The sequence below is a fragment of the Hemicordylus capensis genome, chromosome 6, assembly GCF_027244095.1.
Source record: "Hemicordylus capensis ecotype Gifberg chromosome 6, rHemCap1.1.pri, whole genome shotgun sequence".
NCBI lineage: Eukaryota > Metazoa > Chordata > Lepidosauria > Squamata > Cordylidae > Hemicordylus > Hemicordylus capensis.
The window spans coordinates 133,009,158-133,029,982 of record NC_069662.1 but is presented as its reverse complement, the minus strand read 5'-3'; the positions used below and the strand labels follow the sequence as shown (position 1 = coordinate 133,029,982).

Genomic DNA, 20,825 nt, shown 5'->3' with positions numbered 1-20,825 from the left:
ACTGCCAAGAGCTCTTTCTCTTGGCCCTTCTCTTCATTGAGCTTGTCAAAGACTGAGTTATAGCCTTGACCTCAGCCCAGTTTTTAGGCCCATGGTGGACTAAAGGAGAGAAGCCTTCTCTGTGGTCTGCCCTGAGAAACTCCTGCCACTATGATAAACCAGCCGGGGGATCACAGTAGGTTGTGTGAGCTCAGCAGGCCCGCAAAGCCAGCCAGAGCTGGGCACTCTGCACAAACAGGCTCCCACCTGATCTCAGGAGCTACCCATATGAATTTTGACACAAACTACAGGGTTAATTAGACAATAAACAACTGAAGTCAAAAGAAGACTAAATCCATATGTTCAAATTATGTTGTGGTACTAGCATAATCCCTTGGTCACTGGCACAAATAAAAGAAATGTTACTTGATAATGGTACATATGACACTGTTAATAAACACCAGCTGCTTAAAAACAAGACCAAGTTGGCACAATTCTTGCTGATTTGGTACAAGAGAACCTCATAAATGTTAGGAAACTTGAATGCTCTTGCACATCTATGTAATTTTGTGAAAATAGTATCCTCTGTTCTAAAGTAGTTTACGGCAGCATAGTACATGCAGTCGTCTGACCTAAGCAAAACTTCCCCTGGAGATCAGAATTATAGGTTATAGTGAATAGATCTGAAATGCATAATACAAGTTTCCATTTTCCCTTGCAATAATTAACTTTTTCATTGTTAACAAAAATGTCCAATTATTCACTTTAAGGATTTTTTTTTTAAAGAAACCTGTATGAAATCATAGTTCTTGCCCAATTTAAAAAGAATACATTTATGTTTCCATGTGAAACATAATTTATGTTTCCATGTGAAACATAATAGTTGAAAGATCAAAATTAAGACTAGTAACAAGGTCAACATCGCTCAAGTGCACAACATTGCACAGATGTTATCTGGCAACACTCCCATTCCTGAGGTCTAGAGACAAGTGGGGGACATTCTGTGATGCGTCTTCTGGGGCTGTTGCAGTGGCTTAGAGCCCATGGCCAGGAACTGTAAACACCGGGTGCCCTATTTCCTAGGTTAAAGGAGGCATTGTGCACTGCTGCATAATGCATTGGAGTTGTAGATCAGCCCTTAATAACCAATACCCCTTGATCTTTGTACATAAAAAGCAATCCATAGTAACTAATATATCCTTTTATCTGACTGTATCTTTTCTGTAGTTCTGCTTACTATACTCCAGGTTCTTATTTTGTCAGAAGCTAAGCAGGGTCTCTTACCTGGTCAGTACTTAAGATGGGTGAACTTCAAAGAGCATCAGTTGCATCAGTAAGTGGTGTTGGTGGCTCAGTAGGGGGTTTGCTTTCCCTCGACTTAGTCTTAACCAATGCATTGGCATAGCATTGATAATCAGTATCCTGGATGTGCATCTCATAGGTCCTTTCTGCTCTGAGGATATTAAAGCTCCTGCAGTACACTTGGCTACCCAGAGCCCTCCTGGGTACTGATATTTTTATATTATTATACAAGATGAGTGGTTAAGTCTGTAGCAAGTCTTTTTTTCTCCTCAGGAGTTTGGAATTTTTTTTAAAAAATGTTTCATTTCTCCAGTCCACTACTAATATTACATAATGTTGGCTGAAAAGTGTTGCCAGCAATTCCTGGCAAAACTGCACTTTTAAAAGGTAGTGAGTTGAATTCTGCAGGGCATGTAAAGTGCTTTGAAATCCTGTGCAGATGAAAGGTGCCATGTGAATGTAAATTAAGTTCATCCAGTTGTTCATTTCATTCATTAAAAAATCATGTGTTTATTTTATTTTCCATATAGTGTTGCAGTTTTATAAAATTTATGTCAGCCTTTCAAAAGCTAAAAGGAGATATCTAACAGTAATTATCTTTAAGGAAAATATTTCAGTAATGTTCTGAAGATTACCAAAGGTTGTATTTAAACCTACAAACCGAGGCTTTCAATAATGATCCACATGTTCCGCAGTGTTAGGAGGGCGGAGCAAGAGCTGTATCCTCACAGAGAAGCTGCTGCTGAGCTCAGCCAAAGGCTTGTCCTGCATCGAGCACCTGGGGGTGAGGGGCTGATTTTTGCTGCTCTTCCCTCCCTTCTAAAGTACCTTTTGGCTTCCAGAAATATGTTGTGTGACATATTTCTGAGGGTTGCACAAACCTCGGGGACATATTTATGGAAGCCAAAAAGTATTTTTGGAGGGAGGGAAGAGCAGCAAATATCACTCCTCCCATTCACACACACTTGGCTGTGAGACAAACGTTTGGCCTCACTCTCCGTGAGGGTGCAGCTCTTGCTCCACCTGCCTTATGCTGCAATATATCTAATATATAGATAGGTAATATATAGATAGGCAAGATGCACTGAGGGTCTGTAACATACCTTCCATATTGCTGACTAGTTTGCTATAGGAGAAGGTTTCAAGATACCACCATTACTTCTGTTGTTTTAGACCTAAAGTCTCATACAAAATCTTCACTGACTGTTTCATTTTTGATGGTGGATTATAAGATCAAATAAAAGTAATGTTGGGCAATGGCACTATCAATATTGTGTTTTTTCTAAAATCAGTTTTACATTAACTGATGGTTAGTGCATTTAATTTTAGCTGGGAGGCCTAAAGGCAAGACTTATGGGGAAACAAACATTTGCCCCAAACAGGTCAGTCCAAAGCTAATAGCTATACTTCTCAAGAAATATCCAGTGTTATACACCTGGTTTGAAAATTTGGTTCTATCTTCCTTTATTGCTGCACCTCTTGCTGTCTCGCAGCTATTTCTTTCTGACCACCACCATCATCACATTAGTGCATATATCCCCTTGTGCATTGCCAAGACATAAAATAGCAGTGACTAAGAAGTGACAAGAATTGGCTCTTAGATTTGACCTACTATCAAAACAAGCATAACTCAACATGCTGAAGGCAGACCTAATTGCTGGTCTCCTTTGTCAGCTTTGTTATACGAAATATTACTTTGGAGTGAAATTTCCATGTAACTGATTTGTCCATTAGTTCCAAGTCTTTGTGTGCATACTGACATCAGTAAAACTAAATCAACCATTTTATGTTAGTACAGAATATCTTACTTGCATCCCAATGCTATACATTTTAAAAGTAAAGTGTGCTCTCAAGTCTGTGTCAACTCGTGGTGACCACAGAGCCCAGTGGTTGTCTTTGGTAGAATACAGGAGAGGTTCACCATTGCCATCTCCCGCGTAGTATGAGATGATGCCTTTCAGCATCTTTCCTATATTGCTGCTTCCCGATATAGGTGAATGTTTACATTTGCCTAAATTCAATGGCTGACATCCAGACTGCCACTAAACTGGTACAATAGATGCTGACATCCAGAGTAAGGCTATGCTTTTGTGTAACCCTCTTGACATGTTTTCAGGAGATACAGTGGACTTCAGAGCAAAAAGGTAGTGATAGTAAAATATCACCCTGTAATGAAATGACACAGCCTCTGTTGCACCAATGCCATGCTAGTCTGGATGTCAGCCATTAACCCTTACTCACAAGCAAATGCTTGGGATTGCAACCTTGGTCCCTGAACAGCTTGGAATACCTCTTTCAAAAAAGGAATCCTGTCTCTAAAAATGAGCACGCCTTGGTGTACTTAATGAAATTAGTATGTAGAAGAGTAATGAATTAAATGAATAATCTGATTGTTAATCACTCAAAGTGATAATGAAGGGCCCTTGGTTTATACTCTGTGCTTGCTATGGATAATACTTTATACCAGACAAATGCTGGGAACTCCCTATGTAAAAGCTCTAGCTGCTATTTATACCCAAGAGGTTTCGTTTTTAGTAATGTGTCTGGTAGGAGAATAGACTGTAGTATGCTACAAAAATATTTTTCTTCTGTTGGTATCTCCTTCTATTGCTTCTTTCTGCGTGCTTTGTGACTAACGTAATGTTTACCATATTTGTACAAATTTTAGTGCAAAATGTATTTCTTTTGTTGCTGTGATGCCCTGCTTTGAAGGTGTAAGTATCACCACATATATCTATGTTTTTGTACAATTTGGTCATAATTCATTACCTTTTTATATGTGTGTTTATATATAACAATTCTTAGTGCCAAGAAGTTATACAAGACATCATTATTATTTTTTTGCAGAAAAGTCATCCTGTTCGTATCATGGCAGTGATCTGAAAGGTGATGATGGTAATATGTGGTCAGAGGTCACAGACGAAAGCCTCGAGGTCACCCAGTACCTTACGGAGCATGGCTTTGCTGGAGTGCAGATAGACTCGGAAAATGAAGAGCTGGTTCTAAATATCAGTTCTCGGCTTCAGGCTGCAGTTGAAAAACTTCTAGAAGCAATCAATGAAACCACCAATCAGGTAGGATTTCTTATTAGTTTCCTTGGAAGATTGAGAAGGAGAGAAGTGCTACTAGACATAGGAACCAATAATTATTTTATGAATAACTTATGTAGTGCTTTTGAAAAATGTTTCTAGTTTTTCAGGGAAGTTCTAATTATAGTTTGTGTGACCTAATGTCAATGAATGTTGCCAATCTCTTTGTCATGGTTAAGGAACCTCCCTGGCGCCAATTCCCCTACTTTCTCAACTTCGACCATGGTTTATTGGCTTATATAGGTTACATAGGAAGCTGACTTATACCAAGTCAGACCATTGGTCCTTCTAGCTCAGTATTGTCCTTATTGATTGCTAGTAGCCCTCCAGTATTTCCCAACTCTGTCTGGAGATATCAGGGTTTGAACCTGGAATCTTTGCATTAAAAGCAGATGGTTTTCCACTGAACTATTTTTTTTTCTCCACTGCAGCTTAGTTTTACTGGCAATAATCATGCTTAATCAGGATTCTGCTTATAACCAGGATTGGAAATCAGAACTTGGCCGATTTGCAAGCCTTTTTACAGTTAACTCTAGTTAGTGGCAGTGCATATCCAGTGATAAACTATGGTTAAGGCCAGGAAAGGATAGGAGAGGGAATTCATGTAATGTAAAGTTGCGCCGTTGAGTCGGTGTCGACTTCTGGCAACCACAGAGTCATGTGGTTTGGTAAAATACAAGAGGGGTTTACCATTGCCATCTCCTACGCAGTATGAGATTATGCCTTTCAGCATCCTGTTTCCCCGAAAGTAAGACCTACCCCAAAAGTAAGACCTAGCAGTAATTTCTGATGTACTGCTAATTGCCCTAGTGCATTTTTTGGGGCTAAAATTAATATAAGACACTGTCTTATTTTCGGGGAAACACGGTATATCGCTGCTGCCCAATATAGGTGTTTCCCATAGTCTGGGAAGCATACCAGTGGGGATTCAAACCAGCAACCTCTTGCTCGCTAGGCAAGTTATTTCCCCGCTGTGCCATTCGGAGGAGTGAAAGACAGGGATCATATGAACCAACAGCTTACTTGATCTCTTAACCACAGCCAATGCTTGTATTCTAGGGATGTGCATAAAACCGGTTCTCCCGGTTCGGTTCGGATCCGAACCAGGTCCGAACCGGACCAGGGTGGTTCGGTTTTGGTTTTGCCGAACCACCCCCCCGGTTCGGTTCGGATCCGAACCGGTTCGGATCCGAACCGAACCGGTTCGGATCTCAAAAAATAGCTGGTTTGAAAGGGGACCTTGTGTTCTACCTGCCACCCAAATTTCAAGTTGATTGGACCTTCCTCTGATTTTTGGCGATTTTTTAAAGTTTTAGTGACTTTGGGGCAGTTCGGGGGCATAGCATGGGATCTGGGCAAAAGGAGTGGGGTGGGGTGGTAGTGCCTAATGGGTGCAGGCTACCACCCCAATTTCAGGGGGATTGGGCAAAGGGCTGATTTTTGGTAAATTTCTGAAAATTTCATGTCTTTGGGGCATATTGGGGCATATTGGGGCAGAAAGTGGGGGCTGGGGCAGAATAGTGGGGTGTGGTGGTAGTGCCTAATGGGTGGAGGCTACCACCCCAATTTCAGGGGGTTTGGACAAAGGGGTGATTTTTTGAGAATTTTTGAAGTTTTAGTGACTTTGGGGCAGTTTGGGGGCAGAAAGTGGATCTGCCCCAAAATAGTGGGGTGGGGTGGTAATGCCTAATGGGTGGAGGCTACCACCCCAATTTCAGGGGGATTGGGCAGAGGGCTGATTTTTTGAGAATTTTTGAAGTTTGGGTGTCTTTGGGGCAGATTGGGGGCAGAAAGTGGATCTGCCCCAAAGGAGTGGGGTGGGCTGGTAGATAGTGCCTAATGGGTGGAGGCTACCACCCATCCCCAATTTAAGAGTGATTGGGCAGAGGGGTGAATTATGGTGAATAGAAAAGGTGTGAATTCTCATTCTATCATAGCAAATGAGATATTTTTCAATTAAACAACTCTCATGACCCCACTTTCACTTTTTCACACTTTCCTTTACTATGAATAATATGAGGAAGTAATCAATTTAGCACACTTCACCTTATGAAGACAAACCTCATACAAATAAATTCACCATAATTCACCCCTCTGCCCAATCACTCTTAAATTGGGGATGGGTGGTAGCCTCCACCCATTAGACACTATCTAGCAGCCCACCCCACTCCTTTGGGGCAGATCCACTTTCTGCCCCCAATCTGCCCCAAAGACACCCAAACTTCAAAAATTCTCAAAAAATCAGCCCTCTGCCCAATCCCCCTGAAATTGGGGTGGTAGCCTCCACCCATTAGGCACTACCACCCCACCCCACTATTTTGGGGCAGATCCACTTTCTGCCCCCAAACTGCCCCAAAGTCACTAAAACTTCAAAAATTCTCAAAAAATCACCCCTTTGTCCAAACCCCCTGAAATTGGGGTGGTAGCCTCCACCCATTAGGCACTACCACCACACCCCACTATTCTGCCCCAGCCCCCACTTTCTGCCCCAATATGCCCCAATATGCCCCAAAGACATGAAATTTTCAGAAATTTACCAAAAATCAGCCCTTTGCCCAATCCCCCTGAAATTGGGGTGGTAGCCTGCACCCATTAGGCACTACCACCCCACCCCACTCCTTTTGCCCAGATCCCATGCTATGCCCCTGAACTGCCCCAAAGTCACTAAAACTTTAAAAATTCACCAAAAATCAGCCCTTTGCCCAATCCCCCTGAAATTGGGGTGGTAGACTCTACCCATTGGGCACTACCACCCCACCCCAAAATTTTGCCCCTGGGCCCCTTTTTACCCCCCCGAATCGATTCGGATTCGGATTAAATCCGAATCCGAACCAAATCAAGGGTGATTCGGGTGACCCAGATTCGGGCACAAAACAGAACAGGGGTGATTCGGTTCGGGTCCGAGCCAAATCACCCGAAATCCCAAATTGCACACCCCTACTAAGCACACACACAGAGAAGAAGCAGGAGGCGGAGTGTGGATTCTATGATAGCATATTAGAGTGGATTGATGGTGTCTCATTGAAAATCTCATTTGCTATCATAGAATCCACACTCAATACCTCAGAAACAAGAGAACCCTGTACCCATGGGGGTGCCCCTACCAGAGATCCCTGTACCCCATGGGTTAGAAACCCATGGGGGTGGTTGGCACCCTATGTGCACTACACCACCACTTGCTCTGGGCCACCCCAGCACCCCCATGTGCACTTATAGGGCTGCTGAAAGCTCCATTATAACTTATTATGAGGAAAAACCTTAAAGACGCGTAAACTTCAAAAATCACTTAAAAATCACCTCTTTGCCCAATTCCTTTCAAATAATTCTGATAGCTTCCTTGCCCACCCTAGGAACTACCACCCACCACACTGCACTCTACGACACCCCTTTCCCCCCGACGTGAAGCTATACATTTGCTGCAATCCTAATTATTCTCTATGAGGAATTCAAAAACACTTAACAATTCACCAATAATCAGAGGAGTGTCCAATTGCCTTGAGATTTTTTGGGTGGTAGGCACCCATGCCTGTCTACCACCCACCCTGCTTTTGTGCTCCTAGGTCCTCCACAACAGGGGATATGGACTGGTTCGGGTCCCATTATACTCAATGAGAAAAATAATTAAAAATATTTCAAATATTCATAAAAAATCATAGGGGTGTCTGATTGCTTCAGGGTTTGCATGGTTGTTGGCACCCATGAGTGCTCCACAATAAGAAATAATGGCCTGGTTTGGGTCCCATTATATCCTATGAGAGAAAAATAAAAATATTTTTCAAAAATTCATAAAAAATCGTACGAGTGTCCGATTGCTTTGGGGTTTGGGTGACAGGTACCCCTGGGTGCCAGCTACCATCTGACCAATTTTCAGCTTTCCGAACCGATCCGAACCGGTCTGAACCGGTTCGAAACGAACCACCCCCAGTTCGGTTCGGATTCGAACCGAACCAGGGGTGGTTCGGTTCGATCCGAACCGGAACCGGTTCGGACTCGAACCGGTTCGGATCCGAACCGGTTCACACATCCCTATTGTATTCCCATGTATTCAACCTTTGTTTAGTGTCTATAAAATGTTGAAAGATTCTCATATTGAAAAGAAATCCACATAAGTAGAGATGTAATAAATTATGAAGGTTTTTGCTTTTAAAATAACTTGTACTGTCAAAGTGTGTTGGGGGGGAATCAGGAAACAGTGGAATCAGGAATCTTGCTAGAGCAATAGGAAAGACCAAGTCTTAGGATGCTGGGAATTGTGTGCAATCTTCTTTATCCATGTGGTAATCATGTGTCCAACACATTTCAGCTATAAGCTTTCTTTAGGGGCATTTATCCAGTAATCTTATAGGAGATCTCTATTTAAAAAGAGGCCTGCAGTACTCTTTTTAAATAGAGATCTCCTATAAGATAGTTAGACTCTTTAAGAGTCTCTTTTAGTGTTAGACATTTCTTTTCTCTCTAAAAACAGGTGGGTAGATTAGTCCGTTTTTACAATGAAGAATATAGTGATGTTCTGAAAGAGCTCCAAATCTCTATTAGCATCATGGTATGCATGATGCTAATGTTCAAAGGAGAAATGAAATTTCTTTCAAGCCTCAAAAACAAATTGCACATAACTTTGAACTTGAAATCTAGAACTGGCCTCAGTCTGCTAAACATGCGTCATTCAAATGCCTACCCGCTTCCCTCATCTTCAGAAGATCTCCCCCACTTAAAATAGGTGCACAGATCAAATCCATAGTTGAACTTTAAACTTGAAATTATGTTTCAAATCTGCAGACCAAGTTTAACATAAGAACAGCCCTGCTGGATCAGGCCCAAGGCCCATCTAGTCCAACATCCTGTTTCACACAGTGGCCCACCAGATGCCACTGGAAGCCACAGGCAGGAGTTGAGGGCATGCCCTCTCTCCTGCTGTTACTCCCCTGCAACTGGTCCTCAGAGGCATGCTGCCTCTGAGGCTGGAGATGGCCTATAGCCCTCCGTAGAGAGACTTCTCCTCCATGAAGTTCTCCAAACCCCTCTTAAAGCCATGCAGGTTGTTGGCTGTCACCACATCTCGTGGCAGAGAATTCCAGAAGTTGATTATGCATTGTGTGAAAAAGTACTTCCGTCCGTTGGTCCTAAATTACATGGTATGACCACTGGTTCTAGTGTTATGTGAGAGGGAGAAAAAATTCTCTCTGTCCACTTTCTGCACACCATGCATGATTTTATAGACCTCTATCATGTCTCCCTGCAGTCGTCTTTTTTCTAAACTAAACAGCCCCAGGTGTTGTAGCCTTGCCTCATAAGAAAGGTGCTCTAGGCCCCTGATCATCTTGGTTGCCCTCTTCTGCACCCTTTCCAGTTCTACAATGTCCTTTTTTAGATGTGGTGACCAGAACTGTATGCAGTACTCCAGGTGTGGCCACACCATAGTTTTGTATAAGGGCATTATATTATTAGCAGTTTTATTTTCCATCCCCTTCCTAATGATCCCTAGCATGAAACTGGCCTTTTTCACAGCTGCCACACATTGAGTCGACTCTTTCAATGAGCTGTCCACCATGACCCCAAGATCCCTCTCCTGGTCTGTCACTGACAGCTCAAATCCCATTAGCGTATACTTGAAGTTGGGATTTTTGTCCCAGTGTGCATCACTTTACACTTGCGAACACTGAATAACATTTAGCATTTTGTCTCCCACTCACCCAGTTTTGAGATATTCTTTTGGAGCTCCTTACAATCTGTTTTGGATTTCATTACCCTAAATAGTTCAGTGTCATCTGCAGATTTGGCCACCTCGCTGCTTACCCCAACTTCTAGATCATGTATGAATAAATTTAAAAGCACTGGTCCAAGTAGAGATCCCTGAGGGACCCCCATGTCTTCCTTCCCTCCATTGTGAAAACTATCAGTTTGTACATACCCTCTGTTTCCTGTCCTTCAACCAGTTAGCAATCGACACATGTACTTGTCCCCTTATCTCATGACTGCTAAGAGTCTTTGATGAGGAACTTTGTCGAAAGCTTTTTGGAAGTCCAGGCATATTATGTCAACTGGATCACCTTTATCCACACACCTGTTGACACTCTCAAAGAACTCCAAAAGGTTTGTGAGGCAAGATTTACCTTTGCAGAAGCCAAGCTGGTTCTCCAGCAGGGCCTGTTCTTCTATGTGCTTCACAATTTTGTCCTTGAGAATGCTTTCCATCAATTTGCCTGGAACAGACATTAAGCTAACCGGCCTGTAATTTCCCGGATCGGCTCTGGATCAGTTTTTGAAAATCAGTGTTACATTTGCTACTTTCCAGTCCTCCGGTACAGAATCTGATTGCAGGGATAAGTTATATATTTTAGCAAGGAGGTCAGCAATTTCACATTTGAGTTCTTTAAGGACTCTTGGATGGATGCTGTCTGGCCCTGACAATTTGCTAGTTTTCAATTTTCTCAGACAGTTTAGTGGATATACTCTTGTCACTTCTATCTAACGCAGTTCTTTAGCCTCCATCCCTGAAAAGCCTGGTTCAGGAACTGGTATATGCTCAGTATCCTCTGCCATGAAAACAGATACAAAGAACTCACTTAGCTTCTCTGTAGCCTTCATATCCTCCTTAATAATCCCTTTCACTCCCTCATTGTCTAACTGTCCAACCGCCTCCCTGGCAGGTTTCCTACTTCTGATGCATTTAAAGAAGTTTTTGTTATTCCCCTTGATATTTTTGGCTAAATGTTCCTCAAACTCTCTTTTTGCCTCCCTTATTGTCACCTTGCATTTCTTTTGCCAGAGCTTATGTTCCTTTCTATTCTCTTCATTTGGGCAGGCCTTCCAGTTTCAGAAGCAAGTCTCCTTTATAGCTTCCTTGACTTTACCTGGCATCCTCCTAGACTTAGTGGTATATTTCCTCCTTTTTTATATACTTTCTAATTGGGCTTCTAGTATTGTGATTTTAGGTAAACTCCATGCATTCTGGAGTGAAGTGACTCTCCTGATATTCCCTTTCAGTTTTCTTTTCACCATATTCCTCATTTTGGAGATGTTTCCTCTTCTGAAATTCTAAGTGTCTGTGTTAAGACTTCCTTGGTGATTCTCTCCCCACATGTATGCTGAATTTGATCGCACTATGGTCACTGTTCCCTGAGGGGTCCATGGCACTGACATCATGCACCAGGTCCTGGGTGCCACTCAGAATTAAGTCCAAGGTCACCTTCTCTCTGGTTGGTTCCAAGACCAACTGTTCTAGGGCACAGTCATTCACCATATCTAGAAATTTGACCTCTGAAAATTTTGAAATTTGACCACAGTCATTACCTGATTGTGAATTTACCCAGTCTGTGTGGGTAATTGAAGTCATGCATTATTACTGCCCTGGCACTCCTTGATGCCTCCCTGATTTCCTTCTGCAACTCCCAGTCACTGTCAGCGTTTTGATCCGGAGGGCGATAGCACATCCCTAGTAGCACATTTCCTTTCAGGCCTTGTATTGTCACCCACAGGACTCTGGTCCTCCTAGGTTTTTTAGCTTGTTAGTTTCTATCCTTTCTTTAACATACAGTGTGGATATCTTTAACATACAGTGCAGATATTTCATTCTGATATCTCAGTTAGTCAAAGGAGTTATTGCATTACAAGCCAACAAGCAGAGAATGCCGAAGGGGCAAGTTTGAACTAAAGCTTTCACTTCCCTTGTCCAATAAAGGCATCTTTTACAAAGCGTTTCTTCACAGAATGTAATGTAAAATGACAACTCTCCTTTTCTTTGTTTGCTTTGTGACAGAAAAGTCTAAGAGTAGTCTGAATTTGGCCTGTTGTGTAACTCATTGACTTGCACATTGTTCTCAGTAGAAACAGTCATTGCTGGGAGTTTCTGAAGGTTGTGAACATTAAAAATCAGAAAAGGTCTCATGTTGCTCTTAATGACAGATGTAATGAACAAATTATAGATTTAATGAACAAAAAACAATCTTTAAAGTACTAGACTATTATTAGAGTACACCTTTTTAGGGCAATTTGCTTAATATGTTCTGTTTAAAGGGGTGGAAAAATCTTGTAGTCCTGAAACTTTTGTTTTAATCTTTTCTGAGCTCTGACATGGATTGTGAATCTTGTCAGGCAAGGTTTATTATGGGTGTGTTGATTCAAATTCCATCTGCCTTTATACCTGTAGCAAAGAAATTAAGCCACTCCCAGTGTCCTGACCTTTCTCTCGGCAGGGACATTGAGAGAGAGAGAGAGAGAGAGAGAGAGTTTTCTGCTTTCTACAATGGAGTTTTACCTGACTTCAGATCAGCTTTTTTGTGATTTAAAGAAAAGAATAAAAGCCAAATAGCTTTCTGCTTGATGACTGTGTCCCTGATTTTGCTTTACAAGAGATCTTTAAATGTTGACAGCTGCTGCAGTTTTTTGTTGTGATGGACTGACTGCTTGCTGCAGTATATATGATACAAAAATGAAGCGAAGTTTATTTCCTTCAGTGAATACCTGCCTTGTGTTACCAGTCATTTTCATTTTTAAAATAGCTTTTGGGGTTTGGTTCTAAGGGAAAAGGCAGCGAAGGGGAAGACAGTAGTTCTGTGAAGTGTGCAAATGTTGACACACTTTTATTTACCCAGGACTTCCCTGCGATGTGGGTTTCTTATCTTGAGTATGAATGGATAGTTCTTGGCGCTCTGCAGCAGTTAAACAATTGGTGAACTACTTTGCTGTTTTCCCCAGAATACTTAAATATATTTTAGCTTACAAATAATCTTATCTGATGAAAAAAGGACAGCAACACATTATTCTGGAATGGATTCCTACCGTACATATTGGGCATCAAATATATTCAATGGCTTGCAGTCAGAAAAAGGTCAAGAAGAAGATACTTTTGAAGTTGAATCTCGTGTGCCTTTACCATACCCTTTTCCTTTCACTGACCAACTGGATGAAGATAACTCTGTAGTAGTAAATACTTCAATTTTTCATTTTAGCCACAAGAAAAATGGACATAAATTAAGAGTTGTTTCTAAAATTTCTTTGCCTACACCCCCTTATTCAGTAAGTAAATTTAAAAGAATGTTGGTTGGTTTTCTTACACAGCTAAGAGAACTTGTAATGGGGAAGAGTTAATACATTTTATAATATTATTGAATCTATTTCCATTTATTATTTTGTAAAGTAACTTAGTCAAACTTTTATTAAATTATTTATAATATAAAGTAGAACTGAATTTATTATTTGATGTTATTAAAAGACCCAGGTGTAACATGTTCCAGATACCTATGTTGCCTTAGTAATTAGTGATTAAACCTGAGACACTATAAGATATCTAAGCCACACCATTTTAAACTAACATTTAAGCCTCATATTTATTAACAAAAATACTTTAATACTAAGAAATATTTTCAATGCATAAGTCGTGCTTCTGATTTCCCTCCCAATTGAGACCAGTATTTAGCAATGATATGTATGGGAAATGAGGGGCAAATGCATACTTCAGGCAAAATATTGCATGAGTTGCTTTAAAGGTGAATTAAATCCTTAATAACAATTTTAATTTCTAGTTCAACCTAAGCGAAAGTAATGACAATCTAATGTTACTTTTTTAAAAAGTTACTAAAATATAATAGAGTAGCATATTTTGTAATATTCACCTGTTTAATAGGCTGCATATAGTTGGGTGTCATTTATCAAAAGAATGGGAGAATCTTCAGTTTGACTATACAGTATTAATTTTTTAAGCAGATCACTTAGTTGGGAATTCCTCCACCTAGGCAAGCTAGATTGCTGGACATAGGACATTTAACCACATATGCACTGCAGGACTGGGGAGGAAGGGGCAGGTTGGTATCTATACATTGAAGCTGGTTTCCATACATTGCTTCCTATTAATTTGCTACCTTCATTGGGAAAGGACCAGTGTTAGCTGATCACAGTACTGCTTTATTAATGACAAAGCTATGGTCTATTACAAGTAAAGTTTTGGGGAGGGTTTTTTTTTTTTGTTAAAGTCATGCACTATGAAGAGCATATTCTTACAAGATAATATGTGTATATGTGTTAAACATCCAACTGCAGCCGGACTCATAAAAACAAGGGTGTATATGTTCTTTTTATTTCCTGCAGTTAAACAAATAAGGGTTCGTCACTTAGTAATTTGAGTACCGCATGAAATGTCAGTGGCTTTATACTGACCTTAGCAATATAAGATACTATAATGGACTCCCCCCAATCCCCGCCAATTGTACGTTTGACTGAGATAGCAAGAAGTCTTCTAACCAAGTTGATGTTGTTGTATTCTTAATTTTAAAACTTACTTGAAATGTATGGCACTAAGAATTTCATTTTCCCAAGTCTTTTCTGTGATTCTGATCCTGTTACTATATTGGGTGATTCTTTATCAAAGCTCAGAGACAGAGACCCTTTAAAGCTACTAGTACTGAGGGAAGATTTATGGCACTTGCAACGTGAAATATCTACGTAGTCCGGTCTTGGAGAGGACTGGCTTTAGAAAAATGTAACGTTTTGTGTTTTCACTTTAAACTCTGTTCAGTTAAATAAGTGTAATCTCTTCCAGTTTAACAATGGAAGGGAAAGCTGCAATTCCTTTCATGTACTAATTCATGCTTGCAGTAAAGATTGTAAGAAACCTTTACTCTAGGATTGCTTCTGCTTCAGTGTGATTCTCTGACCTTTAACATGAACGGAACTGTATGTACATGAACATTGTTCTGTGACATAGCTTGTTGGTTTATTTGTGCGTAGTAGAAAACAGTAACATTTCTCATGAGGCTGAGTTATTATTTGGAGATGAAGGAAATATCCTACACTGCTTTTCTTTTATGCTAATCAGAAACTCTCAGGTAAAATGTGCCACAAAAGAAAATATACTGTGCTGAAAAAAACATGTGCTGTAAGGTGTATTGACATAAATGAGGAAACCTCAAGTTCCGGCATTTGAATACGGATATGGCCATGTGACAGTGTGATTCATTGCACTATGGTGTGTAGGTATTTGCTAATCTTGTGAACCACATTGTTTGAACAATAAATGTATGATTTAGAAGCCTATAGAACAAGGGTTCTCAACCTGTAGTACTCCAGATGATGCTGAACTACAACTCCCATCACAGTAAATTGTAGCTGGGCATGATGGGAGTTGCAGTTCAGCAATATCTGCAGTACACCAGGTTGAGAACCTCTGCTACTGAAGTTAATAAAAATTAACTATCACTGTTTGGAGGTTGATCAAGTTCCATGACAAGTTTGTTTCCAGGATAAAACTTGGAAAAGAGATCCTTTCAAAACAATAATATTTTAACCTTTTCATTTGTTTTATCTCATAGCTTGAACATGCAAAAGTTACGCAGACAGAACTTATGCGAGAGTCCTTTAAACGGGACCAAGAAGCCACTGAGTTACTCAAATGTCAGGAGGAATTACAAGAGCGGCTTGATGAAGAAGTTAAAGCTCGAGAACAGTTGGCATTGGAGCTCAGCAAAGCAGAGAGTGAGTAATGATTCCTCTGCTATTTGGGACATCAAAGATTTGCAAATAGCTTTTCTTTGTTTTGTCACTGTTTACAATTTCTTAAAAAATGCCTAAAGATTTCAAAATTATAGAGCAATTAGATTTCTTTCCAGCCATCAGTTTTTCAGGCAGCTATGGATGAATTATCCTTTCCTTTCCCCCCCAGCAATAGAGAAAAGGTGGTTGCAACTAAATAGAAAAGAAAATTAATTCAAAGAAAGAAGCAGCCGTAATGACAGAAAGAGAGAGAGAGAAAGCAGAAATGAAGAATAGAACACATAAGTATATGTCTTGTCTAAAAGGTTAGGAGGGAATACTAACATTGTTAAGGGATGGGAACTTTAAAGACATATCAGAGATGTATGATCTATCCTCTTTCTTCTTAATCTGCACTTCAAACTGAGCTAAGCTAAAGGTTGTTCCCTTTGAATTATTGTTCCTTTGTTTCTGGGATAGACAAGAACTTTCTCCTGAGTGTATATTGCTAGGAAAAACAACAAACTGACTACTTAAATGGTGTGTTCTGACCTGGCAAAGTTTACTGTATATGGAATTCTTTTATTCTTTTGAATATTTTTTTCAATGTGTATCTCAATATTGGTAGTAAATATTTATAGTGGTAAATGGTTGCAAAGCCCTGTGAAATGGGAGTAATGTACTCTGGTCTCAGAATATCACACTACTCTGTATATGATTCAGAATCTGTTAAACCTGTATAACAGGTCTCTACAGCAATTGACAACCTATCAGCAGTATACCTGCTCTTTCAATAGATATTGTAGGGAAAGGGAAATTCAGTTTGTTTTGAAAACTGTTTTCTTCACAAGGCACAAAACAAAATATATAAGAAATAGGAGTAGTAGTAAATTTATTAGGGTCCTTAGACCAGCTTAACATTTAAAATAATACAATTATAATTTACAAAATATTCAAATTGCTGATACAAGCTCTACAAAGTTTGGATGCAACAAAACAGAACTTGACCACGTTTATAGAAGTAACAAATTTAAAATTTGACAATAAAACATCCAAGTAAAATTGATCTGTATGACCAGGATAGTCCTTTAAGAGAGGAGCAATAAACTTACTACAAGCATCCCTATAAAATTGACAATACAGAATAACATGAAGAACTGACTCTATATCCCCTGAGCCACAAGGACAATGACACAGTGCATATGGGACTCGTTTATATTTCCCGTCTAGGAGTGCAGAGGGAAGGGCTAAGAAATAGGATGTAACCTTAATTATACTTTATCAACTACCTTTTAAAATATTTAAAAGGTAAATACAGGGACAATTTACTGTTAGTGGATTCACATGGCCTGTATTTTCTGTCACAAACTATGCTTTTCAGGGAACTCCTCCCTATGATGCACATGATTCCAGACCAGTATTCCTTCTAACAGGGATTCCCATATGTTGTTGACTACAACTCCCAGAATCCCCAGCTACAGTGGCTTTTGCTTTTGGGATTATGGGATTTGTAGTCATTAACATCTAGAAATCCCTGTTAGAGGGAACACTCCCAGACTTTTGAATGATTCAACAGCTGTTCAGGTAATAGATCAATGCACGTTTAGGTGTCAAAGGGTCCACAATCTGATTACATTGAACCATTCACCAGCTTGATGTCATGAATCCACCTTTTAAGAGACTATACGTTGTCACTCAAATACTTTCTGGCTGATATAAAAATAGGTTGTAGTAACAACCGGAGTGCTGCAATGGTGTGGTAAAAGACTTTTAAAATGTATATCCTGCTTTTTATCTCTTAACACAAGAAACCCATGGTGACTAACAACTATAATTAAAGTTTCCAATGAAAGCTATATAAATAATCTAAACAACAAAAAACTTAAAAATTATTCTTTTTTAAAAAAAAATCCATTTTCTCTCAAACTTTGGATTTGTAGAATTGCAGAGTTTGATATTATTCTGCATGAAATGTGCCTAAGCTGATTCAAAGCCAGTTTGAACCAGTTTTTCAAAGTTGGGATCTGAAACCAGAACTAAACTGAACAATTAAAAAATACTGAAGAACATAACTAAACCCTAATGTTTAATTGTCCAACTCACTGCTATTAAGGGCATCTTCTTATGTTGTATATCAGCACATAACTTTTACTTTCAAACCCAGGGGCATAGCAAGGTTGAAGAGCCCCTGGGAGAAAAGGTATCCCTGGCCCCGCCCCGCCTTCTTCAGTGAGGCAGAAGGGGGAGAGTAAAGAGCAAGCTGCCACCCAGGGACATTTTCCCCTCCCGTGTTAAATAGTAGCTGTACCCCTATTTAAACAGCGTAGAACAATTCTTGACATCTTTGCAAAATCTGTGGTCTAGGGTTGCATTTTACCACAACATCCAAAATACATTCAAATGGCTGCCAAATAGTTCCCTTAGGCAATTCTTTTGAAAGCAGATGCCATCTAAAAGCTGAAAAGGTTTGATTCATAAGCACTTTTCATTTACTCTCTCCAACATTACAGCAACCAACGCCTTTATAATGTAGTTTTTATAGTTTTAAACAACATGGCAAGTCTCCTTTTTAAAAAAAAAAAAAAGGACAGGTTTTAAGCTGCAAAGACTGCAAACGTTCTTGTTTGGCCATGTTCTTGTGTATTATGTTCAAGTAAATGCAGTCATACCACAAATTTTCCAAAAAGAAATTATGTTCCTCTGTCCTGTTGTAAAGATTGATCTCCACATGGGACAAACAATGCCTGATTATATTTCTAAAGTATATATGTGTGTACAGCAAGAGTGGTGAACGTCTTTACTTGATTCACTTAGTGAATGCCTTTTGCTATTCCTTGAAAATGCCTACTTACGACTCCTTCCAGACTCCCTATCTTTAAATTGCTGTTTGGTCCATTGGACTTTTGGGTGCAGTATTTAACACCTCAGTCAGTTAGTATTTGGCACCTCAATCTTTCTTGTACCTTAGTCCATATAATTTGTATCAGTATCAGTAGGTCAGGACAGGTATGCTGCTTGCTATACATATGTATATGTATATGTATAGATATCATGTGAAATATTGTATCGCAGCCATATACAATGGCTGCAATCCAGTGTTCCACTAACACTGTATGTATGTAACTATGTAAGAATTGTGAACATATTCATAAATTGGCAGAGAAATCTGGACTGGTCTGCCTGAGTTTTACAGTTGCTTGGATCTGAAGTTCTTTAAGGTATCCAGAGCCTGAGAGCCAGCGTGGTGTAGTGGTTAGAGTGCTGTACTAGGACCCGGGAGACCCGGGTTCGAATGCCCATTCAGCCATGAAACTAGCTGGGTGACTCTGGGCCAGTCACTTCTCTCTCAGCCTAACCTACTTCACAGGGTTGTTGTGAAAGAAAAACTTACATATGTAGTACATCGCTCTGGGCTCCTTGGAGGAAGAGCAGGATATAAATGTCATAATAATAATAATCCTTGTACAGAACATCTAATTTAGCCTTTTAGGTATGCATAAGTCTGATTGCTCTGTATTTACTGGCTTCCGTAGTTTGCAACTAATGGGTTGCCAGGGAGAGCTGGTCTTGTGGTAGCAAGCATGACTTGTCCTTTTAGCTAAGCAGGGTCTGCCCTGGTTGCATATGACAGGGAGACTAGAAGTGTGAGCACTGAAAGATATTCCCCTCAGGGGATGGAGCCGCTCTGGGAAGAGCAGAAGGTTCCAAGTTCTCTCCCTGGCTTCTCCAAGATAGGGCTGAGAGAGATTCCTGCCTGCAACCTTGGAGAAGCTGCTGCCAGTCTGTGAAGACAATACTGAGCTAGATAGACCAGTGGTCTGACTCAGTATATGGCAGCTTCCTATGTTCCTATGGTTGGATCCAAAGCAACCCTTTTGTTCATGAAGGATGTCTTTCTATGAGTGGAAGAAGTCATCTGCTCATAGAAGGAAGGGCACCCAGTATTTGGAAGAAACAAACTTGTAAACATATACCTATCTATGATGGTATGTGGCTGAACCGATTCGATTGCAAACCACTTTGTGGCTGTTTGCCCTGGTTCGACCAGCCAAGCTGGTCAATACAACCAAACTGGTTGTGGAGCAGCAATTTGGTCTGAATTCAGACCAAACTGCCACTAACTATCCGTGTGCATCCCTTAATAATGGTGTTTAAATATGTTTAAGAACAACTGAGTCTCTAACCCTATACCAGGCCTGTTCAACTCCAGCCCTTCTGCAGATGTTGGCCTACAACCAGTGTTCCCTCTAACAGGCATTCCCAGATGTTGTTGACTACAACTCTCATAATCCCCAAGCAAAAGCCATGGCAGCTGGGGGTTCTGGGAGTTGTAGTCAAGAACATCTGGTAATCCCTGTTAGAGGGAACATCGCCTGCAACTCCCATAATCCCTGGCTATTGGCCACTGTGGCTGGGGATTATGAGAGTTGTAGTCCAAAAACAGCTGGGGGGGGAGCAAAGTTGCAGGCCTGCCCTATACCACTGATTAGCTTTAAGTTTTGTGTATTCAAGCAAGGTTTGCACATCTATTGGATAATCCATCTTTTCTGTTGCTTTTTGAAAACACCACCACTTTTTGCTTCTACTTAGTTTATAGTTCTATAGAGTATTTTTCAAAATCCATAGCCTTTTTGTAATTGGCCCTTTTTGTAACAGGACCTTTGAAAGTATGGGGGCCGTTTCTTATGTTACTTTGACAGTATGGATGCTATAAATATGTGTTTATGGTTTCTCTGTGTAAACCACTTTGGGAACTTTTGTTCAAAAACAGTATGTAAATATTCATAGTAGTAGTAACAGTAGCTGTTTCCTGCAACACTAGGATTACCTATGAATCGCCAAGCTGTGTGGGAGAAGGCTAACCATGGTGCTTCCTCATACTAGCATTGCCTCATTCAAAGAAGGGCACTGGTTTGGGGAGGAGGTGAGCATTGCAAAGTGTATCCTACCTACTTCATGGGTGCATTGTCTGAATTCTTCGATTGTATTTAG

General features: G+C 40.3%; 1 protein-coding gene across 12 annotated transcripts in view; it reads left to right on the top strand.

The window, feature by feature from the left end:
- The window catches only part of AKAP9 (A-kinase anchoring protein 9), a 164,714-nt gene that overhangs the window by 89,228 nt on the left and 54,661 nt on the right, over window positions 1–20,825 (top strand). For all 12 annotated transcript variants that reach the window (XR_008310385.1, XM_053265330.1, XM_053265325.1 and 9 more), the window contains 2 exons: window positions 4,129–4,355; window positions 15,674–15,836. Coding sequence is in view for 11 of the 12 variants with exons in the window: in XM_053265330.1 (XP_053121305.1) it covers window positions 4,129–4,355; window positions 15,674–15,836 (390 nt within the window). In the remaining variant the exon portion in view is untranslated. The remainder of the gene's footprint in view (window positions 1–4,128; window positions 4,356–15,673; window positions 15,837–20,825) is intronic.